This window comes from Lathamus discolor, chromosome 11, assembly GCF_037157495.1.
Source record: "Lathamus discolor isolate bLatDis1 chromosome 11, bLatDis1.hap1, whole genome shotgun sequence".
Taxonomy (NCBI): domain Eukaryota; kingdom Metazoa; phylum Chordata; class Aves; order Psittaciformes; family Psittacidae; genus Lathamus; species Lathamus discolor.
Window position 1 is genome coordinate 11,804,020 of NC_088894.1, and position 21,985 is coordinate 11,826,004.

Here is a 21,985-nt window from a genome sequence, read left to right on the forward strand (position 1 = left end):
TCTAGTGAAACATGAAATGCTTCTCAAAATACTGAACTGTTAAAAGCCTTACAATTCCAGAGAAACTTGCTATCATTCATCAGCTCATACCAGCAGGAGGACAAAAGAAGAGATAAGGAATAGTCTCACAGATACTGCCCTAAAGCTGCAGCACAACAGCTGTATGAACCACAAGCACCCACCAGTGCAATCTGGTGTTGCCTGCTCCAAAAAAGATACTTTTGACTCTTCTTGCTGAAGAAATTGACTCTAGGAAGAGGTATGAAGTGACCAGAGATTTGCAGGGAATATGGAAATCAGGTACTGAAAACCTTCCTGTTTTACCAAAGCAATACCCAAGTTTCACAGCAAAAATGCATCACCATGGAGTTCATTTTGCACTAGCCCAGACAGCGCTACAAACTGGTTGACCAGGAATTTATGCCGCAGCCAAATAGGTACCTGTGTCCTGCAGCCACTATTTAGCCTTCATGAATATTTAATAAAGACCTCAACAAACAAGGAAACTGTCTCCCTATGAAGTACGCGTTTTATTAGCAGGAAATAAAGATGTGGCTGGGTATATTTTACAGGTTCAGAAATTATTAAAATCCAGTCAGGACCAGGCACAGCTGAGGTACTGAAACCAGTACCTCTAGAAGGGGCTCTGCACCCGTCCAATCCAGGGCATCAGTGTTTGGGGGAAAGTGCACAAAACAAAATATAACCCTTCCTTGGGAGGAGGCACCATTTCTGTTATTGCTAACCTTTCTCAGCAGTAAAGATGAAGGAAAAATCAACTTGAGTCCATCACTCCCACCTAAAAGCTGCAGCCAGACTGGAAGTGGGAACCAGGAAACCTTCCTGCCACTGAGGGAACATCCACCACCGCAGAGACTGACTCACCCGCAGCTGGGAACTTACACAGAACCAGTGGGTTGGCTGTGAAACCACTGATCTTGCATAAGAATTCAACAGCAGTGTGGAAAGTACTCTCATGAGTTGCCCATGGACTGTAAGGGCTGGGAATTGAAAATGCCAATGTGTCTTTAAAAATAAGAGAACTATGGAAATGGACAATTCAGATCTTTGGGCATAGCAGTTGACGTCATCTACCTGGACTTGTGCAAAGCGTTCGACACTGTCCCAATGACATCCTTGTCTCTAAACTGGAGGGACGTAAATCTGATGGATGGACCATTCGGTGGATAAAGAACTGGCTGGATGGCCACACACAAAGAGTTGTGGTCAATGGCTCAATGTCCAATTAGAGACCAGTAACGAGTGGTGTCCCTCAGGGACCTGTGCTGGGACCGGTCTTGTTTAACATCTTCGTCACTGACATGGACAGTGGGATTGAGTGCGCCCTCAGCAAGTTTGCCGATGACACCAAGCTGTGTGGTTCGGTTGATACGCTGGAGGGAAGGGATGCCATCCAGAGGGACCTTGACACGCTTGTGAGGTGGGCTGATGCCAACCTTATGAAGTTCAACCGTGACAAGTGCAAGGTCCTACACCTGGGTCGGAGCAATCCCAGGCACAGCTACAGATTGGGCAAAGAAGAGATTCAGAGCGGCCCTGCAGAGAAGGACTTGGGGGTGTCAGTCAATAAAAAATTGAACATAAGCCAGCAGTGTGCACTCGCAGCCCAGAAAGCCAACCGTATCTTGGGCTGCATCAAAAGGAGCGTGACCACCAGGTCGAAAGAGGCGATCCTGCCCCTCTACTCTGCTCTTGTGAGATCCTGCTTGGAGCATTGTGTGCAGTTCTGGTGTCCTCAACATAAAAAGGACATGGAACTGCTGGAACAAGTCCAGAGGAGGCCACGAGGATGATCAGGGGACTGGAGCACCTCCCGTATGAAGACAGGCTGAGGAAGTTGGGGCTGTTCAGCCTGGAGAAGAGAAGGCTGCGTGGGGACCTCAGAGCAGCTTCCAGTACCTGAAGGGGGCCTATAGGGATGCTGGGGAGGGACTCTTCATTAGGGACTGTAGTGACAGGACAAGGGTGATGGGTTAAAATTTAAACAGGGGAAGTTTAGGTTGGATATAAGGAAGAGGTTCTTTACTGTAATGGTGGTGAAGCACTGGAATGGGTTGCCCAGGGTGGTTGTGAATGTTCCATCCCTGGCAGTGTTCAAGACCAGGTTGGACGGAGTCTTGGGTGACAATGGTCTAGGGTGAGGTGTCCCTGCCTGTGGCAGGGGGTTGGAACTGGATGACCTTAAAAGGTCCTTTGCAACCCTGATTATTTTAGAATTCTATGATTCACACTGTGTGTAAACCAGGCTTCCTTAGAGCTGGGCCCATCCCTCCACTCGCCCTGTGGCAAAGCTTGCAAACCAAGACAAAAATGCTGTTTCCTTCTCACCCCCCTAGTTCAGATTCCCTGTAAAGTTTGGACGAGGGCTTTGGAAGGGAGGGAATGAGTCTGATAGTGCAGAGAAAATGCCTGGACACTTGAATGAAGGGAGGCACCAGCAAACACTTAGGAGGAAACTACTGAAAGCGCAAGGGTGTCAGGTCTGTGTGTGTTGTCTGACGGAGCTGCCCAGGGTCTCTATGCATATTCTGCATGGTGCTGCTGAACTCCGGAGATGGTGTTCTGGATGCTTTGTGGTCACAAGACAGCAGCAGTGGTTATATTTGGCCCTTGTTCTAACACTGGCAACTCTGCTCCCTTGCTTTCAGGCTCTGTTCTATTATAGGGAACAGTTCTTTCTTGCTGTGCCTTGGGAAATAGCTCTGGGATGGCTGCTTCTTAGAGAATTATTTCCTGGTGTCCTGGGTTCAGCAGTAGCAGTTGTTTTTCTTAGCAGCTGGTGCAGTGCTGTGTTTTTGATTTTTGGCCTGGGAACAGAGCTGATAACACCGATGTTTTCAGTTACTGCTCGAATGTTTGGTCTGGCCAAGGACTTTGTGAGCCTCATGCTCTGCCAGGGAGGAGGGGAAGCCGGGAGGAAGCAGAGACAGGACACCTGACCCAAACTGACCAAAGAGGTATTCCATAGCACAGCACGGCATGCCCAAGATATAACAGGGAGTTACCCTGGAAGGGCTGGGGCACTGCAGGGTTGGAGGAGGTATCGGTTGGTGCTCGGCTGGGGGGAGTGGGGGTGAGTTATTGGTCGGCTGGTGTTGAGGTGTTGTATTCTCTTCCCTTGTTATTTCCTTTATCATTATTATCATTGGTGGCAGCAGCAGTGATTTGTGTTATACCTTAGTTACTGGCCTGTTCTTATCTCAGCCCGTGGGATTTGCATTCTTTTCGATTCTCCTCTCCATCCCTCCAGGAGCAGGGGGAGGGCAAGAAGAGCGGGGAGCGAGTGGATGGGCTGTGTGGTTGGGTTTAAACCACGACACCTGGGAAGATCCAGGATTTCTGCATATTTGCAGCCAGGGTCTTGTTCAACCTGCGAAGCTCCAGAGGATTCCCAAGCTGCAGCACGCATTATCTGTGTCTCCAGCGAGCTTCTCAAGAGATGCCTGTTAGAATGCCCTGTTAAAAGCTGCTGTTCCCCCTTCTCCCAATATTTCTTCCATGCACTTGCCCAGATCTTGGCTTTGACTGAATAGTAGAGTAGTTCAGTTTTGAACTGCTCACCTCTCCCCTCCATCCCTGTGCACTTGGTGCATCTGCCCTTCAGGCACCAGCAGTGAAGCGGTGCTCCGTGGCTCCTTCCAAGAGCTGTCCAGGGGCTGTGACCCTGTGCTGACTCTGCTCACTCCAGCAGCGTCTGCAGTCACTGCAGATGGTCTTCCCAGCGCTCAGCTTTAGAGAGAAGTTGCCCACTGGGCCATCACAGCGTTGCCATGTTGCTGCACTGGGCCATCTCATGCCACTCTACATTGTCTTATCACTACGTTCTGTGCTGTGGCCTGGCTGCTGGCCACTGACAGCATCTCATCATTCCCACCTGGTGGTGGGCAGCAGGTACAAGGGGAGGAAGTTGGGTCCTGAGCTAACAGGGGTACCTCACTGTATCTAACCACTGATCGCATTCAAGTAGGGTGCAAATGGAACCCCTTGGGCAGCTGTTTGGAGCTGCTCCTCCTCAGAGCAGTGGGTCTGCTGTTGGGGACTGTCCCCTTGGGTCGGGATGCCATCCAAGGGAACTCCTGGAGGCTGAGAGCCCTCCCTGGTTAGGTGAATGTGCACTTTGGATCACTGGCCATAAACTTCAAGAATCAGCAGAGTAGTGATGAATCCATGTGACATCCCGGATCTGTAGGTGATGTCAGTGGAGCTTTAACTGAGTTTGAACCATAAATTCCATTTGGCCTCAATTTATAGGTTCTGTGACATTAAAATTGGTGTGGTCGGTAGGATGCCTATGCAGGAATCGTTAGGGAGGCAGGGATGTGCCCCTTCTCCCCCGGGTGTACAGTGGGTGAAGGAGAAGTGGTTCAACCCATTCCTGGTCATAGAATCCAATAAAGCTGCAGGTGTGGCTGTGCTGGTAAAAAGATCCCCAAATCCACTTGTGTCTTCATCACTCTTAGCTGATCCTGGGGACATTAACATGGACAAACAAGATGGGAACAGAACATTCCTACAAGACACAACTTGAATTTATGTTTATTTTATATATATATTTATATATATATACCTTTGTATAGATTAAACCGGGTGGGATTTTATCATATACATTTTTTTGGTATAATACATGAGAAACAGGAACAGGAACATAGCAAATATAAATCAGTACATTCCTTGAATGAACTCTTTGCCACACAGAGACTGAAAAATTGCATGCAATGGGCAGACAGAGAGAAGGGAAATCAGTTTTATTAAAAACAAAACCCCAAAGACAATCTAGGTACAACTGTCAACAGAGGAGCAGCACTATATATGGCAAACCTGTATAAATTAAAGGTAAGTTCCACTCTGACATCTACTATGCTTTAAAGTGCAATGAAGCCTGATTTATTTACCTACAGAATACAGGAAAGATTACCCCCCTCTCCCCATTCCAATCTATCCCTAAAAAAACCCCAAAACCAAACCACAAACGAGAAAACAATAAAATAAATCTAAAAGAGATACATTATCCACAGTCCTATAGAGACGCCTACATCTACTCAGTAGCACCAAGAATCTGATATGGGTGTAATTAAATCAATTAAAACTGGGGAGCAATGGGAACATCTTTTGCTGCTTTTGCAGACCTCCTGCCCTTCATTAGTGTCTTGGAGGGGAGGTGGCTCCTCTCCCTGTGCTGGAAGCCAAGGGGACAGTGTCCTGTCCTCTCTCCATCCCTGGCTGAGCTGTCTTGGCAGCAGGCTACAAACGCACACGCACACACACAGAGCACAGTGAGAGCAGCTGCAGGTTACACCAAGGGGATGTGATGGGAAGCCGAGGCCGTATGTGTGCACACACAAGTGTCTGCACATGGGTGCACGTGTGGGGAGGGAGCGGGACTGATCTACACAGAGGTGAAGGGCTGTGCGAGTCCAACACATGCCACGAGCCTCTCTGGTGAGGGGGTGATGGGAAGGGGAGAGAGGGAGAGAAAGGGACTCAGCACAGTCCTCTTGCCAGCCTCTGGCTGTGTCATCTTCCAAGGCCAGGGGCCTGTATGCCACAGTTCATCCGTCTCCACGTGCCACCTCTCAGCAGGCTTCAGTAGCCAAAGGTCTCCTGGGAAGCATAGACCATGTAGAGGAAGCCATCCTCATCCTTCTCTTGCTCGTAGATCTCCGAGATGGGGGTAGACACACTCACCATGCTGTGCTGGTTCACCAGCAGGAAGAAAGCCTGGGTGGGATTCAGCTGCAAGCGACGCCTGTGGGGGCAAGGGCAGGATGGCTGGGGTCAAGCCACAGTATGTTCTGCCTCCCCCCAGCAACACTGTTCACATGGGGCCAGGCCTGCAGCGCTGGGACCTTCTCCACAGGCTCAGGACACGGTGTTTATTGCTCAGCGGAGCTGGCTGGGGGCTCCAAGGCCTCCAGAGACAGGCCTCTGCAAACCCCTTTCTGCAAGTGCTACTGACAAGGGCAAAGCAGACAGGTGTGTTCCATGAGGATATGGAGGCACCTCTGCCCACGGAAGAGGCGTTGGAACCAGATGACCTTAAGGTCCTTTCCAACCCAAACCATGCTAGTATTCTATGGTTCTATAAACAAAGGGGATTGGAGTCCCCCTTATCAGCTCCCTGTGAGAGAGGTCAAAGTCCTTCACTAGATGCTAAGAACCTGTCTGCCCCCCATGCCAAACAGTCTGTACCACAACACAGGGCTGCTGTGGTTGTCATGTCCCCCTCCAACCCTGAGCAGCTGCCTCTGCCTCATTCTCACCCCACACCCTGCGCTCAGGGCCCATGGGCAAGGACAGGTTCACAGCACACCAGCTGCAGCCACCGCACTCACCGGATTATTTTGACCAATTCACTCATGTTGACATGGTCTGGGACAAGGAACTTGGTCTTGTCCAACACTGGCAGCTGTTTCTCCCCTTTATAGCGTTCGATGATGACCTGGGGAGAAAGTCAATGGTAGGGTCAGCCACAGTTCACAGCGCCCCAAGCACTGGCCTCAAGGTCAAGCACAAATCAAACCACACAAACGGGAAGGTTGAGGTGAGGCCCTCCCAGGGAAACATAACAGAAGGAAGCAAGCAGTGCCCGTGAGGCTGGCTGCAGACAGCTCTTCAGCAAAAAGGCATCTCTGCTTGAGCCAGACAGTGGAAAGCATCCAAGATAAGTGAACTAAAGCACCAATTGCTCAGGCTGCCTGAGAAACAGTTGGTATTAGTGGATTGATTGAGCCACCTCCCTGACATGCAGGAGGTACAGCAGAGGAGTGAGGTTTACTTTAACATCACTTTCAGACTGACCAAACCCATAAGTTTTGCTGGCATAAGCCAAGGACTGAACTCATGGTGCAGAGATGGAGACATTTTCCGTCCCTTTTCAACCACAGCTCTGGGCTGCTGCTGTTCAGCATCAACCTGCCTGCTCAGGAAGAGCTGTGGATATTCCCAAAGAGTATTCTGAGGTTTTAGTTTATAATATTTGTTATAATAGCTTATAATATTTATAGGTTTTAGAAATCACTGTGAAGCCACCCAAGGCTTTCCTTCAGAAAGGGGGACTTTGGATTTTGCCAGTCCCGCTCCTTACTTTAACACTGCAGTGTGCAGACACATGGACTCCACAAGAGATGAACTGTGTGGTGAGCTTCCAGGGCATGTCAGCACAGTGCCACCATGGGGAGAGCCCAGCTTGTCCTCCCCTATAGGAGGTCTTGCCTGGGAAAGCTCTTACCACATTCTGAAAGGGCTAAACAATGGTTTCTGTTCAGTTCTCCTGCTATTATAATTAATGAATTTCTTCTGTTAAGGAGTCTGCTGACAGCTACAATTGCCATTGTAAACCAGCTTGGAAATGTCCTATTTTTATTCCAAGGAATAAGGTGGCAGGCAGTTAAAATAAGTATCATTTATAAAGCTCAATCCATTCCATTACAGTGATACTCTGACTCACATCTCTCCAATACCTACTTATTTTCTCCACAGAAAGACACTTGTACCCTAATCAGTTCATTGTCCTCTCCGAGTTGAGACTCGACATTATTTTTCACTATAAGGAGTTCTATAAATCATCTTCCCAGCTCTTTTCCAAAAATAAATGGGAGACTGCAAATGCCTTTGGACAGAGGGACGGAGCAGCATGCAGGGACCAGGATCCCCACAGGATGGCTCTGTGGAGCCGAAAGGATCAGGAGAACCTCTGAGAACACTGATTTTCCTTTCCATGAATCTGTTGACACACACCAGCCTCTACCAGCAGCAGCAGCAGCAGCGTAACTCCTGCTGCCTGTCCACACCAAGGCCAAATCAGACACTGGGTGGGATGCTGCGGCACCACCGGCGAGCTGGGAATGCCTGAGGAGTTCCCTGGAGCGCTGGGATGGGCACAGCTACACCGCAGGCAGCCCCGGGTGAGGGAGGGCTGTGAGGCACCTGGGTGAGAGCTCTGCACCCAGAGCCTCTGAGGAGCCCATCCCGGACAAAGCTCACGCAATGGGAACCCAGAGCCCGACGACCAGGCAAGGAGCATATGAAAGCGCCCCGGAGTCCACCAATATATTCTCACATTGGACGTGTCTCCTCTTGATACTGAGCAAGAATGACAAAGACCAGGGAAAGCCAAGTATTGCTCCTTCAGCCCCTGTGCAAGACAGGGAGCTGATGAAAGAACGATTTTCTACAACAGGTTATAGCATGCAGCAGAATGCCCCTCACCAACCTGCTAACATCCCTTCCTCCCTGCAGAAGAAAGGTAAAGGCAAAGAGAAGCAGAACCATCCTATTGTATTTCATTTGTCTTGATTGGACATACGAGTATTTTGGCTCTAAGCGGATGAACAGTCCCAAGGGGCTGGACACTCACAGCAGCCACATACACAGACGTTGCTCGGCCACTGAGAAAGAGAGGCACAAAAGGGCAGCTCTGCAGCAACCTTTCCATGCAGAGAGGGCCCTGTACAGTGGGGCTACGCCTCACTTCTCACTTGCATCTAGCAGGAACAGAAGCAGACATCTCTCATTACCAGCCAGGTCCATCCCACAAAGGACAGCCTCTCAATTAGTCCAAAAACGGGCTGAGAAGGATGTCCTGGCTGTTAAAGCAGCAGCTGCCTTGTGTCCTGAACAGACAGAGGGCCTCTCATGTAAAATAGCTCCGGGGGTTTCTGTTTCCAAGAACATGAGCTGCTATTTGGGTAACTAGCTATGGGAACAGGTGGCCAATGGACAAAACGTTCTTGTCCAGCTTGGAGGGAAATGCATGATCAAATGCTAATATTACATCCCTGTGGCCACGGGGCTTATATACAAAGCCACCTCTCCTCCTGCATCGTGTTCCAAGCTGCTGCCTCATGCCAAAGGGTTACTCGGTGTGGGACACTGCTCCTGGTGTGGTGAGACCCCGCCACAGGTCTCTGCAGAAAGAACATGAGCTGGGCACCAGTGGAAAGGCTCAGGGCAGAGCCCCGAGTCCTGATCCCATCACAGAGGGGGCTTCAGCAGCATTTACAAACTGAACCCCTGTTCTGGAGCCAGTCTGAAGAGGCAGAAAATGATTTTGGTAGGGAATGGGGCTAGATCCAGCAGCCTAAGAGAGGAAAGGCTGCCACTGCTCCATGCCCCCAGGTTCAACCAGCAGCAAGGCACAGAATGTATTCCCAGAAGGCACATGTGTACGCGTACATACACGTGGCCAGCCACAGAGACCACCACAGACGTGCAGGGCGCTCACACAACCACAGAGAGCACCAATAGTTTCATCCTGTCCCCCTCCAGCTGAGCAGGATGAAGGTCCTTTAATGGCAATATCGACAGCAGCCCTGTCCAAAAGGTGCTCTGGTCATGTCAGCCTGGACACTGGGTCTAACAGCTCCCCAGAACAGCCCCTCGCAGGAGCCCAGAGAAGGCTGTCCCACCAGCTCTCTCCCAACACGTGTACGTGGCACAGCCCCTTCCTCAGCCTGCTCTGGAGACAGGACAGAGATGCCCTTCCCCGGGCACAAAGCCAGGCCACGCACACTGCAAATCACCCCGGCCCTCTGCCACAGCAAAAAGGGACTCACTCACAGAATCCACTCAAGGGTTCTGAGTGGAAACTGGAGATGCGGGACGACGGCAGCAGCTGCAGCACAGCCTGCTGTGCTTTCTGCAGCAATACGGGTGTGGTGTGACCTGGGCCATCTTCTCCCCAACTCCCTCTGGGCTGTGGGCTCAAACCCCTTTGCCAATTCCAAGTGCCTCCTTGAACCAAGACCTTCCTACAGCCAAGGTGCTGCACTGAACTGCTCAGACCCACAGCTATGCCCTGCACCATGTTGCAGTATGAGGCTTTGCTCAGCCCAAGCACTGAAAGCAACATACAGCGGACTCGCAGAAACTTTGCTATGTAGAAGAGAAGAGACGGCATCAAACTTGATGTCAGGATCTACCTGAGACCAGGCCTTTAGAGGTACCAGTGACACAAACACAGCTGGAGCCGCCAGGGCCACTGAACAAAGAGGTTACTGGGAGAGCTCAGGTCTCTGCCATGGCTAATCCTACACACACACAGCTCCCCAGACAGCCACACCAGTGCATGGACCCTGATGACACAGAAGCCTTCTCCTAGGGCATGTGGTGGCTGACCCCAACACAAAGAGCAGCCCAGCTCAGCTCTCCCACCATGGTTCAGCCAGGCTGGTAAAATTCTGCATGTAGATGCAGAGCTCTGGCTCCTCCTGTTCATTTCCCAGGCAATACACATTTGTGTAGAGACACTTGATATATGTGTGTATATTTTATGTACAACTTATTTCTAGCCTGTCTTTATTGCTAGAGCTTAAGGCATTGTAATTAGCTCTGCCACAGCTCTGGAGAAATGCAGACCCAGCCTGATGCCATGAAATCCATGTTAAAAGCAGTGATCAGTAAATGTGCAGATGATATGGCATACTGGCATTCACTGTGCTGCAAAGGTCAGCTCTGCTGAGCTGACAGCACGTGGAAAAGCAGGAAGAGAAAGAATTCTTTTTGCTAGAAGACGCTGTGCTAGAATCAAAAGAAACACAGGAATGGACTAGTATGTGCCAAGAGCAGTTTGAGACATTAAGCCTTGAAGGCTAAATATTGATTGTATGCAATTCTAATCCAATGCCGAGCGAGCTGAAGTAGGAACACATCCCACTTTTTGGTCATACATGCTATGGTATTGCAAATACTAACTCCAGCAATTCCCAAGTGTATTATTTCACTAAGTTCTCCATCTTCTCAGGAAGAGAAACAAATACTAATACTTAGCTAGGACATCACAAGCACAATCACAGCCAAAGAACAAGACAGCATATTAAGTCTGACATGGACAGGAAGAACTGGAGTCAATTCATGGAGTCTTCATGGAGCACATGTCAATAGCAGGTAATGGGAAAGCACAGAAAGTGTGTGACCGTTTGGTTGTGGTGCGAGTTATTCTAACAGGGTCTCTGCTTTCAGTATAGCAAAGATCATCTCGTACATCTTTCTCTGGGCAGATGCAGACAAATCCTTACCAGGGTGTCCAGGAAAAGCCAAGTAGCTACTACAGAAAACAAACAAAACCCAACCCACACAAAGCTGTATTAGCTTGGAAATAGAATTGAGATCAAATCAGCTCCTTGCCTCTAGGGCAGGTGTGAAGCGTAGGAGAAAGGCTGCACTTTGCATTGCTCAGGATGTAGCTGGCATGCACCAGGCATGGGAGGCTTATGGAGCATCCTGTATTGATTCTGCAGAACAAGGCTTTGTAACCTCTGTGGCTGGCTGGTGGAGGCAATCCAGCAGCAGCACCGAGGGGTCATGAGCACAAGGGCTAACACAGAACAGTTGCAACAACTTACCGGGATTTTGTTGGGGTGCTGCTCTCGGATCTGCTGCACTTCTTTACAACGATCCGCTGGAGAGAAAGAAGTGAAGAAGCAGGGTTATAAACACGTGGCTGTGCAAGCTCAGGCAACCCGAGGGTAACCACCCTGCAAACCACAGACAAAGAGGGACACTGCTAAAGAAATGCACATTCTGCTCATCAGGCCTTTTCTGACCAGTTTGCAGCAGGGAGATGGTCAGGAGATGTCAGCTCCAGTGATCAGACCTTAATGGCTTCCTACCACCCCAGTCACCTCCCAAGGCAGGGACATACTACCCTGCCCAGTAAAACTGGGCAACACGCATGGAAACCAAATGACTTGAAGCGAGCCCATAAGGATAACAAAACTATATTACATCTGCCTTAAGCGAATGCAGCTCATTGCCATCAGTGCTGGGCAGCAGCACAGCTTTAGGGCTCAGCTCTGGAAGTTCAGGCTCTTTGTGCCTCCTGGCTGCTTCCCAGAGGAGAGGAGTCTCTAACTGGGGCTGGGTTTTAGCCATTTCCTTCTGCCCTTTGTACACTTCCAAGCACTATCTCTGGCACAATGCCTCAGTCCAAAAGAGACACACCTCGCCAAGGAGGGCTCCTTCACTATCACAGACCTACAACAGCTACTGGCCTGACTGAAAGCACTTCTAGACCTGTTGTGGAAACAGGAAATAAAACTTAAGCAAGGAGATGACCCAGGTACTAAAAGATGTTTTTTCCTGCAGTTGCTCTTACACTTCCCAACCCATTTTCCTCCGGAGTTCATGTCTGACACACACAACAGGCAGCACATAAAAGCCTGTATGCTCTTTGAGCTTACAGGAACAGGAGAAATTCAAATGTCCCCCTCATTGTTTTATCAGAGGGCCCTCCACTTACCACAATGCAAAGCAGCAGGAAAGAGAGGCCAAAACCCTGCCAGGATCAGCTATGTCTGTGTGTGCTCTTCCTGCGACACTACAGACCTATGCTCCTCCTCTGCATTACCATTACCCTGGGAAGTGCTTCACAGCCTACAACAGCTCATCTGAAGCACCCCGGGGAAGCAGTTTCATGGATCACAGCAGGTAAAGCCAGGGATGAAGGCCAACAACTAAGGACCACCTCGAAATGCAAGATCTGGGTCTTGCAGGATCTGTGATGGGATCCTCCTGTCGCTGGCGCAGCGCCCTCTTCAAGCCTGACCCCCCTGAGCTGCTTCACACAGCCCCAGTTCCTCACAGCCTACCACGACAGGGCAGGATAAATGCATGTGTTTGAGTGTGTTTTCTCCCCACAAACATTAAGCATTTCTTCTCTAACCACTTGCTAAAATCCTATTTCTTATAAATTGAAATTGGTTAGATGCTACTTTGGGAACAGACTGGAGTTTCTTTTGGGACACAACTATAAAGTCACTGGATCACAGAGGCTTTTAAGTACTTAATTATCTTTTTAAGATAATGAAGGGAAATTATCTTTCTGCTAGGAATTGCCAAACTTTTCTACTGTAGGACTCCATGGGCTAGCAAGACAAAGCAAGATTATTTGGATTTGATGGAAAATTCAGGCATTTTTGTTTGGGGTTTTGTGACTGAAGATGTAGTTCCCCATGTTTCCTTTTCACCATGTCCAGTGCTCCAAGGCACCCAGATTTATCCTTGTCCAGGCCATTTTCCCCTGAGGTCCGAAATCAGCAAGGAGTTAGGCAGCAATCAGCATTGCATGTGACACTGGTACAGCAATGGCTGAAGGACACAGTGACGGAAAGCATCAAGCACACAAGCAACCAACGCACAGGACAGCATCTGAAAGGCTGGAGATCCAGAGCATGAGTGGACAACACTTACCAGCACAAGCACTTTAGGCTCAGACTTGCTGGGTATTAACAGAGCCTGCAGAAAGCTGTGTCCTTATGGCTGGAGAGTCCATGCTTCAGTATCCACCCTATCCTGTGTCATATCTGGTAAGATGGCCATCTGGCCTCTGGCTATCTGGTAAGATGGCCATGTGGATGAACCCCCCAGACATCATGCATTTCCCTGTAGGGTCACAGAACTTTTTGTGTACAATTATGAGAAGGATCTGAGAAGCAATTTGCTGAAGGTAAGTTGTCAGCCTTTGCATGTTACGATGGCTAGTGATACACATAACCTCGGAGCATCCAAGTGGTCTCAGCTGCATGAACCAAAAGGCAGCCCGATACCCACCTTGCTCCCTGGAAGCACCACCAACTCCAGCTCAAGGGTTTCTTCCAGGTCTCACTGCCTCTACACGCAGCAGGAATCAAGGGCAGCAGCCACGAGTGGCAAAGCTCTCAACCAGCCTCAAGTCTGACATACAGTCCTCTGACCCATTCTTTAAGACCTGCCACGTGCCCAGGACCTGGTCCCTCAGGTCAGATGTGTGCAGAGCTTTTGCCCTCCCTGTGTGAGGGGGCTGATCTGCAGGTTACCACAAGGCAATAACAGTTGGTGCTCCTTTACTCAAAGGGCTGCAGGATCCCTTCAGCATTTATGTGTGATTGCAGCTACAAGCACCTAAGCTCTTCTTCCTCTGCTCAGGGGAGGCCTACTTCAGAAACTTCATTCTTGAAGGCAGCTGGGATCAACCACACCTAAGCTGTTTAGATGCCCCAAGATCCAGGCAGAAGTTTCCAGGCCATTGGAAGATCTGGCTAAGGAGTCCCATCCTCCAACCAAAGGTTGGATCCAACCAGACAGGCTTGGGAATCAAGAGAATCTATCCTGCCTCAAACGCTGTACAAGGGTCATTTCCATGTACACCACAGTTCAGGTGCTAGAGATCTCCTGCAAGAAGTAGGTGATGGTCACCCACAACCTCCTCAGCTGGGAGTGGGAGCTAGAGGTTGATCCTTTGTCTCACGTCAGCATATTCAACATCAAATAGCAAAGAATGGCTATAAATGCCACCTTTAATTTCATGTATCTGTAGCCTAAGTCACAGGAATAAAGAGAAAACCATTAAAGGGGTCTCAAGACAGACATGGTGGAGATGCCAGCCTGGCATCCAGGCTCATGGCACGTACAGCACTGCAGGCAGGTTGCTCCCTCCACCCTGCCACTAGCAGTGTCTGCACACTCACACTCCATACATGACAGCTCTGACTGTACAAGCCTTGTGCTTCTCCTGTAGCTCCCAAATTACAACTGTGCTATTTGAGGTTAAGACTTTCCCCTTTCCTGTAGCGCCCGGCCGCAGTTAACCCTAAACCTGTATGTAAAGGGACCCACAACTGTTTGTACAACCCAGTCCCTATCTACATTTTTTTCTCTGTCCCCTCCTTGGTAAACACCTGATTGCAGCAGCTCAGGGCCTCCAAGCAGGATGGGACAGAGGAGCTGAGGCAAGATTCCTGACCTGCACACAGAGGGAATAGCACCGTGTCTGCTCCGCATCTGCTGCAAGGGAAGCTGGGCTTCTCCCCACTGCCAGGATGTGAGAGCTCAAGATGGCAGCAAGATAAAAACCACACCCGTTCCATTAGTTATTCCTAGCAAAAATTCACTGCTGGGGCCTATGAAAGACAGGAGTATTTTTGTAGCATTACATATGCCACAGAAACTGCCTGTTTCTCCTCCAACTGCTGTTTCAACTGTTAAGTACCCACAGCAAAGCTTGCAAATTGCCCAAAACACCAGAATCTCAGCTGTTTTTCTTAACTGAGGTCCTTCCCAAGCTGTTCTCCCAAAGACGTGGGCACACCATGTATCCCATGGCAATGAGGGATGAGCTAGTTATGGCAGTTAAGAACAGCAGAACATTTTAAGCCAGACTTTCCAAACATGAACCGTTTTATCAGCAATGTCCAGTAATGTGTGCTATGGGAGAGTGCTGTGCTGGGTACTGTGCAGACACAGGACACAAGGACAGCCCTGGATGCAAAACAGTTTAATCAGACAAGAAGTACAGATGGTGGAACAGAAGGAAAACACATGGCAAGTTCTCCAGCAATGCAGTTGTGTGATGGACAGCACTTTTCAGGAGACACTGGACAAACACTGGTACTGCCCTGGGGCAGCGGATGGACTCTACAACCAGCCCTGTTGCCTGTGACCAACAGGAATGCTATTAAGGAAACACCATGAAGTAAAAACACCACCTGGAAACGTCATCAATGTGCTACCAGGTCAACAGCTCCTGAGCCGAGCAAGAGCTGTGTGTGGAAAGCAAAGAGCAGAAATTCACAAAGTCAGCTACTGCCTCTCCCTGTGGTTCCACGTCCCACGACTCCTGGTCCAGCCCTCCATGGCATGAAGGGAGTGTGCGGATATCCCTGCACTGGCAGCAGGCTGCCAGCCCTGTGGCTTTCTCACTGCCCTCCACAAGACGCTGGCAGACAGCTTAGGGGTGGATCCACCCCGGATCTGAAGCAGATGCAAAAATGAACATGGTTCTTCACGAAGCTGCTATGGTCTGTCCCAGGGCAGAGGGTTGCTGGAACCTGGTCCTCTCTCCAGGAGAGTTTCTGTGAGGAGGAACTGGATGGTTTGAAATCAGGGCATGTCTGGGATGAGCTGGCAACTGCTGAAGACACAGGGAAGTTATGCAGGTCATTCCAGATGAACACCCGTAAGTATTTCTGTGGTGTCACACCACACTAAGGCCGACACCTCTCATCACCAGGAAGCGCACCCCGTGTATGTGTCCATGGCTCACACCACAGCTGACCTGACCTGTCCTTGCCCAGTGCTGGAGGGCTGGTTCGCAGGTCTGTGGCACTGCAGGAGGAACAAGAGGAGACTCCACATCCAGGAAAGGAGGGCAGAGCTCAGGAGGCCAGCTGTGTCCTGTGAAGGCTGTCCTTGCTGCTAAGAAAAGGCTGAGTAGTCTGAGGCTACACAGGACAGCAGCAATGCAGAAACCCGACTGTGATTCTGATCATTGGTTGTATTTTAGTTCTGTCTGCAAAGAGAGGGCTCTGGACAGGATGAATGACCAGGGACCAAAACTGCACTGGTTTGAACTTCATGTCTGATACAAAGGTGTCTCTGCAACATAGTGTAGGTAGAGCCTGGTGCTCTGCTATCACAGCAAGGCATGAACATGAACGTGGAGCAACTGATGAGGCCTGCAGGACTATCCCTTTTGCTGTTACAACTTCATTACAAGATGGTTAATGTCGGGCAGGATTTCTGAATACCCAGCTCCTAGAGCCCTGAGAGTGCAGAGGGATCTCAGCAGTTTGGTTATTTGTGTATCCCAATCTTCCTGGCTGCTTGACAATGGATTTTAAAAGACAAACGGGAACCTTCTTTTTTTTTTTTCTTTTTTCTTCCGTTTCAAAATATATCTGAATATAATTGAACCTGACTCCAGGAATGAGTATTTGTAGCCGGCAAATCCATAAGGGCTCAGCTCGTGACCAAGCAGAGCCACACAACAACCATGAAGTCTAAATTCATGTCAAGACACATGCTCTCTGGATGCACAGTACCATGTCACCCCTGCCAGGGGCCATGCAGGAAGAGCTGCGGGCCTCCAGCATTCAAACAGCTTTAAACAGGGCTTTCAACTCACTACACCTCCTGAGCATGGGAGGCAAATGGGCAATACCTTCTGTGCCCTGTTTGGATGGCATACTGAGTACTTACATCAGAGTTCCAGATAAGAAATGGGTTTATTTTGCTCAGTGTTTAATCACAGTTCACTAGCCTTGAAAAATGAACAGCAAGTTCCCTCTGCATGAGCCTCAGGAGACTGTCCTCTGTGAGGGCTTCCCTCTAGCTTTTGGTTGACCTTTTCTTCTGTCTTGACAACCTTTGCAATTATAAGCCTCTAAGACAGGACAGATGCACTCAAATTCCTCAGAACTACTCACAACGCTTCAAATTGCTCAAAGAAGTGGCACTCCTGACAGAACTGTGTTTTAATGCAGAACACCACATGTGCATGCACAAAGAGAGTTCACACAGCCCAGGACATTGCTATTTGTGCGCAAACAGGCCTGGACATGCACAGATTTGCAGAGTCTATTTGGAGAGATGTGCCAGACTCAAGAGTCTTGAACTTACTCCTTTATTGTCTCTCACGGCTTATTTCCAAACTGCCTTCTGAAGACAAAAGGCAACAAATGACTGCAGGACCAGAGTCAAGAGTCTTTACGCACTGCAGGTCAACCACAGAACGTCACCCAAGAGGGTGACGCCTTCCAGGGGACTCTGGGTCTGGCCAAGGAAGGAACACAGAAGCCAGTGGAGGTGACTTATCTGTGGCTCATGGCTACCTGATGACAGGCAGCAAGACTCCAGATGCATCAGTCTCCACCTTCCTGGCTCAAGGGAACATCTGAAGTTCTTGTAGTGAAGAGAGAATTAAGTAAAAGTGAAGGACACGCAGGTTTCATTACCCTGGCTGCCAGTCAGTTTTGTTATATAAAAGAATAATAATTAAAAAACACAGTATTTGTGGTCTCCATGTCTGGCTGGCATTAGCTCTGGATGTTTGTTCAGTTCTTCTCATACCAGCATTTTCTTCAACACTGATAATTAACCACACATCAAAACACGTCACAGAATGTTCTCAGTAATTAATACAAGACAGGCAGCTAAGCATCAACTTGCAGCAGCAGCCTCGCTTCAAGGAAGCCCAGCTCTTAAAGCACAACTGCTAGAACATGACTACTGCAAGCACAGTCTGAGGACAAACTGACTGATTAACCAACCTCACATCAGGACATTTTTCCAAGCCACCAACAAGCAAAACTGTTATGACAAGCACGGGATGGTGTGCGAGACACGACAACTCATCCACTGCTGGTCTTTCAACTCATAAACACAGCTTACACTAAGGTGAGTCCCCAGAGAAGGCAACACTCTTCCCCAAAGCCAAGAGGAGAATTCAGCTCCGCACACTGCCATCATCTAGTGCTGCCTTTCCTCTACAGAGAGGTGGCTTCCCAGAACTAAAGGCAGATCTCCCAGAGTGCTGAGCCTGGGATGAGAATACTCAGCCCAGAGGGGCTAAGGTTAAACCTCAAAGTTTGTCACCTGGCCAAGGGCTCCAGCTGCCCAACAGGACACAGCGTATGCGTCTCACTGCAAGTGCCTCCATTTCAGAAGGATGCTGGGGCACGAGGCCAGCTGGCACTCAGTGAGCCGACTGGTCTAGGTTTAAGGCCCGTGGCTGTCACCACACTGGCTGAGCCCTGCGTTGAAAACAAAGCTTGAAACCTCTTGTCAGCCTCGCAACAGCAAGCAGCCAGTTCAAAACAACCCCTTCAAGAGCAGTGGGAGGTACGAGCACTGCCCAGCACTCCTGAGGACTCATGTCTTTACAGGAAACACAATGGTGTTGTCAGGCTGCTGCATGCTCGCTGCAGCCAGGACACCCTGTTCCTCTGACACAAACCACAGCTTTGTTCTGGGCTCCTATGAAGGATCCGACTACACAGAAGACAGCCACCTCGGTGGCTACAGCCAGGCTCACCACATGAATGCAGAGGGTTACTGTTGGATTTTACCCCCATGCACCCAGACCAAAGATGCTCTGCTACAGACATGCCAAAGACAGAACCAGGTCACAGAGCATCACCCTATCACCACTAACAGCACTCCAAATCGCAGGAGAGGTCAGCTCTCGGTGCTCTCCACACATGCTGGCTCAAAGCCCTGGTGCTTTCCAGCCAGTCCCTTTCCCACATCCTCAACGATGAATTTTATTCAGGATATACCCAAGGCAAAGCAGATGAACAAGCAGAAGGAGATAATGGAAAAAGAAACCCCAAAAATACAAAATGGGGGAAAACATGCACTGAGGAAAGACTCTTCAGTATGGGGGGGCAGAACAAGATGTAAGCAAGCAACTTGCTGTGAACCTGGAGCCTGGGTGCCTTTTGTAAACAGCCACATTCCTGACTCTGCCTTTTGTCTGGTTGTTTTTAGAACCACTCCACTTCTGTAAAGTTTTGAAGCCTTAAAAATCAAGCCCTGCTGAGGGTACAGCGTCACTGCTGATGTTTTCCATCAGCCCTCTCCAACTGCATCGTAAACAATCACTTCCTGCCCCTGTTGTGTAATGATTTGAAGACAAAAACAAGCTGTATTTACTTTCTCCAACTGAGCAACTCCAGCCCTGACCCAAAGCAACTGTGTGGGCTGCCAGGCCTCCTCCTCCTCCTTCCCCTCCTCCTGGCTGAGCTCTGCAGACCAGTCAGCTGAGAGAGCAAAAGGGCAGAGGAAAGTACACAGAAACAAGGAGCACTTGCAGTTGCCGGCACCGAACTCCCTCACCCCCTCCTTCCCTCCCAGGCTATTTTAATCCTGCTTTCTTTTAACTACTATGAGCCTCGGATTTTGTTTTCCTTCTGGCTCATATGAAGCCTGAGCAACCCGCAAAGACAAACTAGGTTCCTCCTGACCATAATAAGCTGATTCTCACCAGTTTAACAGCAGGTAGTTACTAAGGGTCACTAAGGACTTACTAGGACTCTACTTCTTTTAATATATAGCTCAAGAGAACAAAGCAGGGTCCAAACAAGCGTCCCAGGGCACCCAGACTTCCCTTGTTTGTGCATGTTCCCTTGGCTCAGTTGCTGTGGCAGGAGAAGGCTGCATAAGTATTCGAGGCCTGGAAGGTTGTGCCAATAAATTACCAAATATTTACAGTTTCCAAGAGAGCAATGAGGGGTTGGGTCAGCAGGAAAAAGCTCCAGTTTTAAAGCTAACATAGGAAGCACGCCCTTACCTGCCTTTGGACAGCATCTGACACAAATCAAGGCCTCATCTGGCATGAATACACCGATTTCAGCATTATTCAGGCAGTAAAGCTCAACCAATAGCTCCCTTGGGATATAACTTGCCAGAAACATGGACCTTTCCCAGTGCCAGCTGGCAAAGGTCAGGCAAAACAGCAGTTGATGTTTCATCTGATTTCATTATCGGATCTGGCAATCCAATCTGGGAACTTATGTGGTCACCGTCTTGTCGGTTTGAGTTTTCATTTTGAGCTTCCCCACCACGTACTTTAACAAAGGGATGGGTGTGACGGCAGCATTAATTCTTTTGGTATCAAGAACACTAGAGAGGGTATATCAAATTCTTGAAACAGTAACTACTCTAAGCTGAAGGAGATGGGGAGGATGGAAGGTAATTTTTGAAGAGGTCATCATGCTCGGACAGTCCAAAGTGTAAAGACTGGACGCAGGGCAGGAGTGAAACAAGAATCGCAGAAGGTCTGGGCTGGAAGTGGCCTTAAATACCACCTAGATCTAAAAATATTTACCTCCTGACTCCTACCCTCGCCTGCAGACTTCAGAGCTCCTTGTAGCCGACACCCCACCCCAGCCGCCCCAGTTCCTCTGGTGGATGCATGACACAGGAGGGTGACAGCTCAGCAACCACACTCCAGAACCCCTCCAGCAGCCGCCCCCCCACACCGCGCTCCCGTGGCCCGTTTTGTTACTTTGTGCTTTATGCAAACGGAGCTTACCGAGGAGGAGCGACCGAAGCTGGGCTCCGGTACCCCGGTACCCCCGGCGGGGCGCGGCGCTGCCCGCGCTCGGGGCTCCCCCGGCCCCTCCACCAGCTGCCACGGCCGCCCCCCGAAGACCAGCGGCAGGGATGACATCACCGCGCGGCGGCCGCGACACCGCCCGCCCCTTTCCGCGGAGCCCGGCGGAGGCCAAGCCCCCGGCCCCGCGGGGAGCCCCCAGCCTCCCTCCAGCCCGGCTCACCGAAGGTGCGGCGCTGCTTGAAGGGCCGGTCCGACGGCATGGCGGCCAGGGCGGCGGGGCCGGCGAGCGGCTCCTGCGGCGGCACGGCCTGCGAGGGCGCTGCGGCGGAGTGGGTCACTGACGTCACCGCGGCACGCCCGGCGGGGCGGGGCTTGGCTCGGCTCACGTCGGGGGAGGGAAGAGCCCCGCCCGCCCCCTTCCGCTGTGCCGGGACGCGGCGGCACCGGCAGCAGCGCGGTTCTGCCCCGAGCAGCAGCTGACCTCCAGCCTCGCTCCGCACTAGCCCCGGGCTGCGGCCGTCGAGACTCCAGCGCATGCTGGCTGCTGCTTCTGGAGATCCCGGCTCCGGAGTGGTCTCAGCGGCACGGCTGCTTCCAGCGCAACCGCCGGCACTGCGAGGGGGCCCGCATGTGTCCGAGAGCACAGACCACGGGCCCAGTTCTGAGCTTCCACAGCGCACAAACCCTGACACAAACCGATCCCATCGGGGTCACTGGGTACCTGCGATTCCCACGGCTGCCTCCATCATTTCCCAACTAACGAGTCTCTTGTTTTCTGCATTCAGAGCTGCATCTATGCTGAATATTTTAAAGACTACAAATAGGGCAGGCTATTTCTGAATAAATGAATCAAAACCACACAGAACCAAAACCACACGGAATGTCAGCATTCCATGAAGAACAGTGTTTAACATCCCTCCTCAGTGTATGTACAAAGCAACCAAAGCCCCATTCTGTGAACAGTGTTTCATTGCTTACAGTGAACTGGCACAAAACACAAGTGAATGCAGAATATTAGAGGATTAAGTACAGCCTCAGTAAAAAAAAAAAAAATCATCTGTTAAAAACAGCTCCAATTATTGAAAGTGTCACCAATTAAAAATAGGTTTAAGTATAATCAAATTCTTTTCTCCTCTTAGAGCTCTCCAAGAA

At 50.1% G+C, this 21,985-nt stretch overlaps 1 protein-coding gene across 1 annotated transcript; it reads right to left on the reverse strand.

Annotated features, from left to right (window-relative positions):
- Positions 1-4,545: 4,545 nt before the first annotated feature.
- MAP1LC3A (microtubule associated protein 1 light chain 3 alpha) lies at positions 4,546-21,177 on the reverse strand. The gene is made up of 4 exons (XM_065691884.1): positions 21,054-21,177; positions 11,364-11,419; positions 6,354-6,460; positions 4,546-5,767 (listed from the first exon to the last, which is right to left on the reverse strand). Exons 1-4 carry the CDS (start codon positions 21,091-21,093, stop codon positions 5,605-5,607), a joined length of 366 nt encoding a protein of 121 aa, XP_065547956.1. The 5' UTR covers positions 21,094-21,177; the 3' UTR covers positions 4,546-5,604.
- Between the last annotated feature and the right edge of the window lie 808 nt (positions 21,178-21,985).

Excerpts from the sequence above, each read along its gene's own strand:
- MAP1LC3A (XM_065691884.1), bottom strand. The coding sequence starts at position 21,093 with ATGCCGTCGGACCGGCCCTTCAAGCAGCGCCGCACCTTCG. Across the intron at positions 11,420-21,053 it reads CAAGCAGCGCCGCACCTTCG|CGGATCGTTGTAAAGAAGTG; the intron begins GTGAGCCGGGCT and ends CTTTCTCTCCAG. Across the intron at positions 6,461-11,363 it reads AGCACCCCAACAAAATCCCG|GTCATCATCGAACGCTATAA; the intron begins GTAAGTTGTTGC and ends CTTTCTCCCCAG.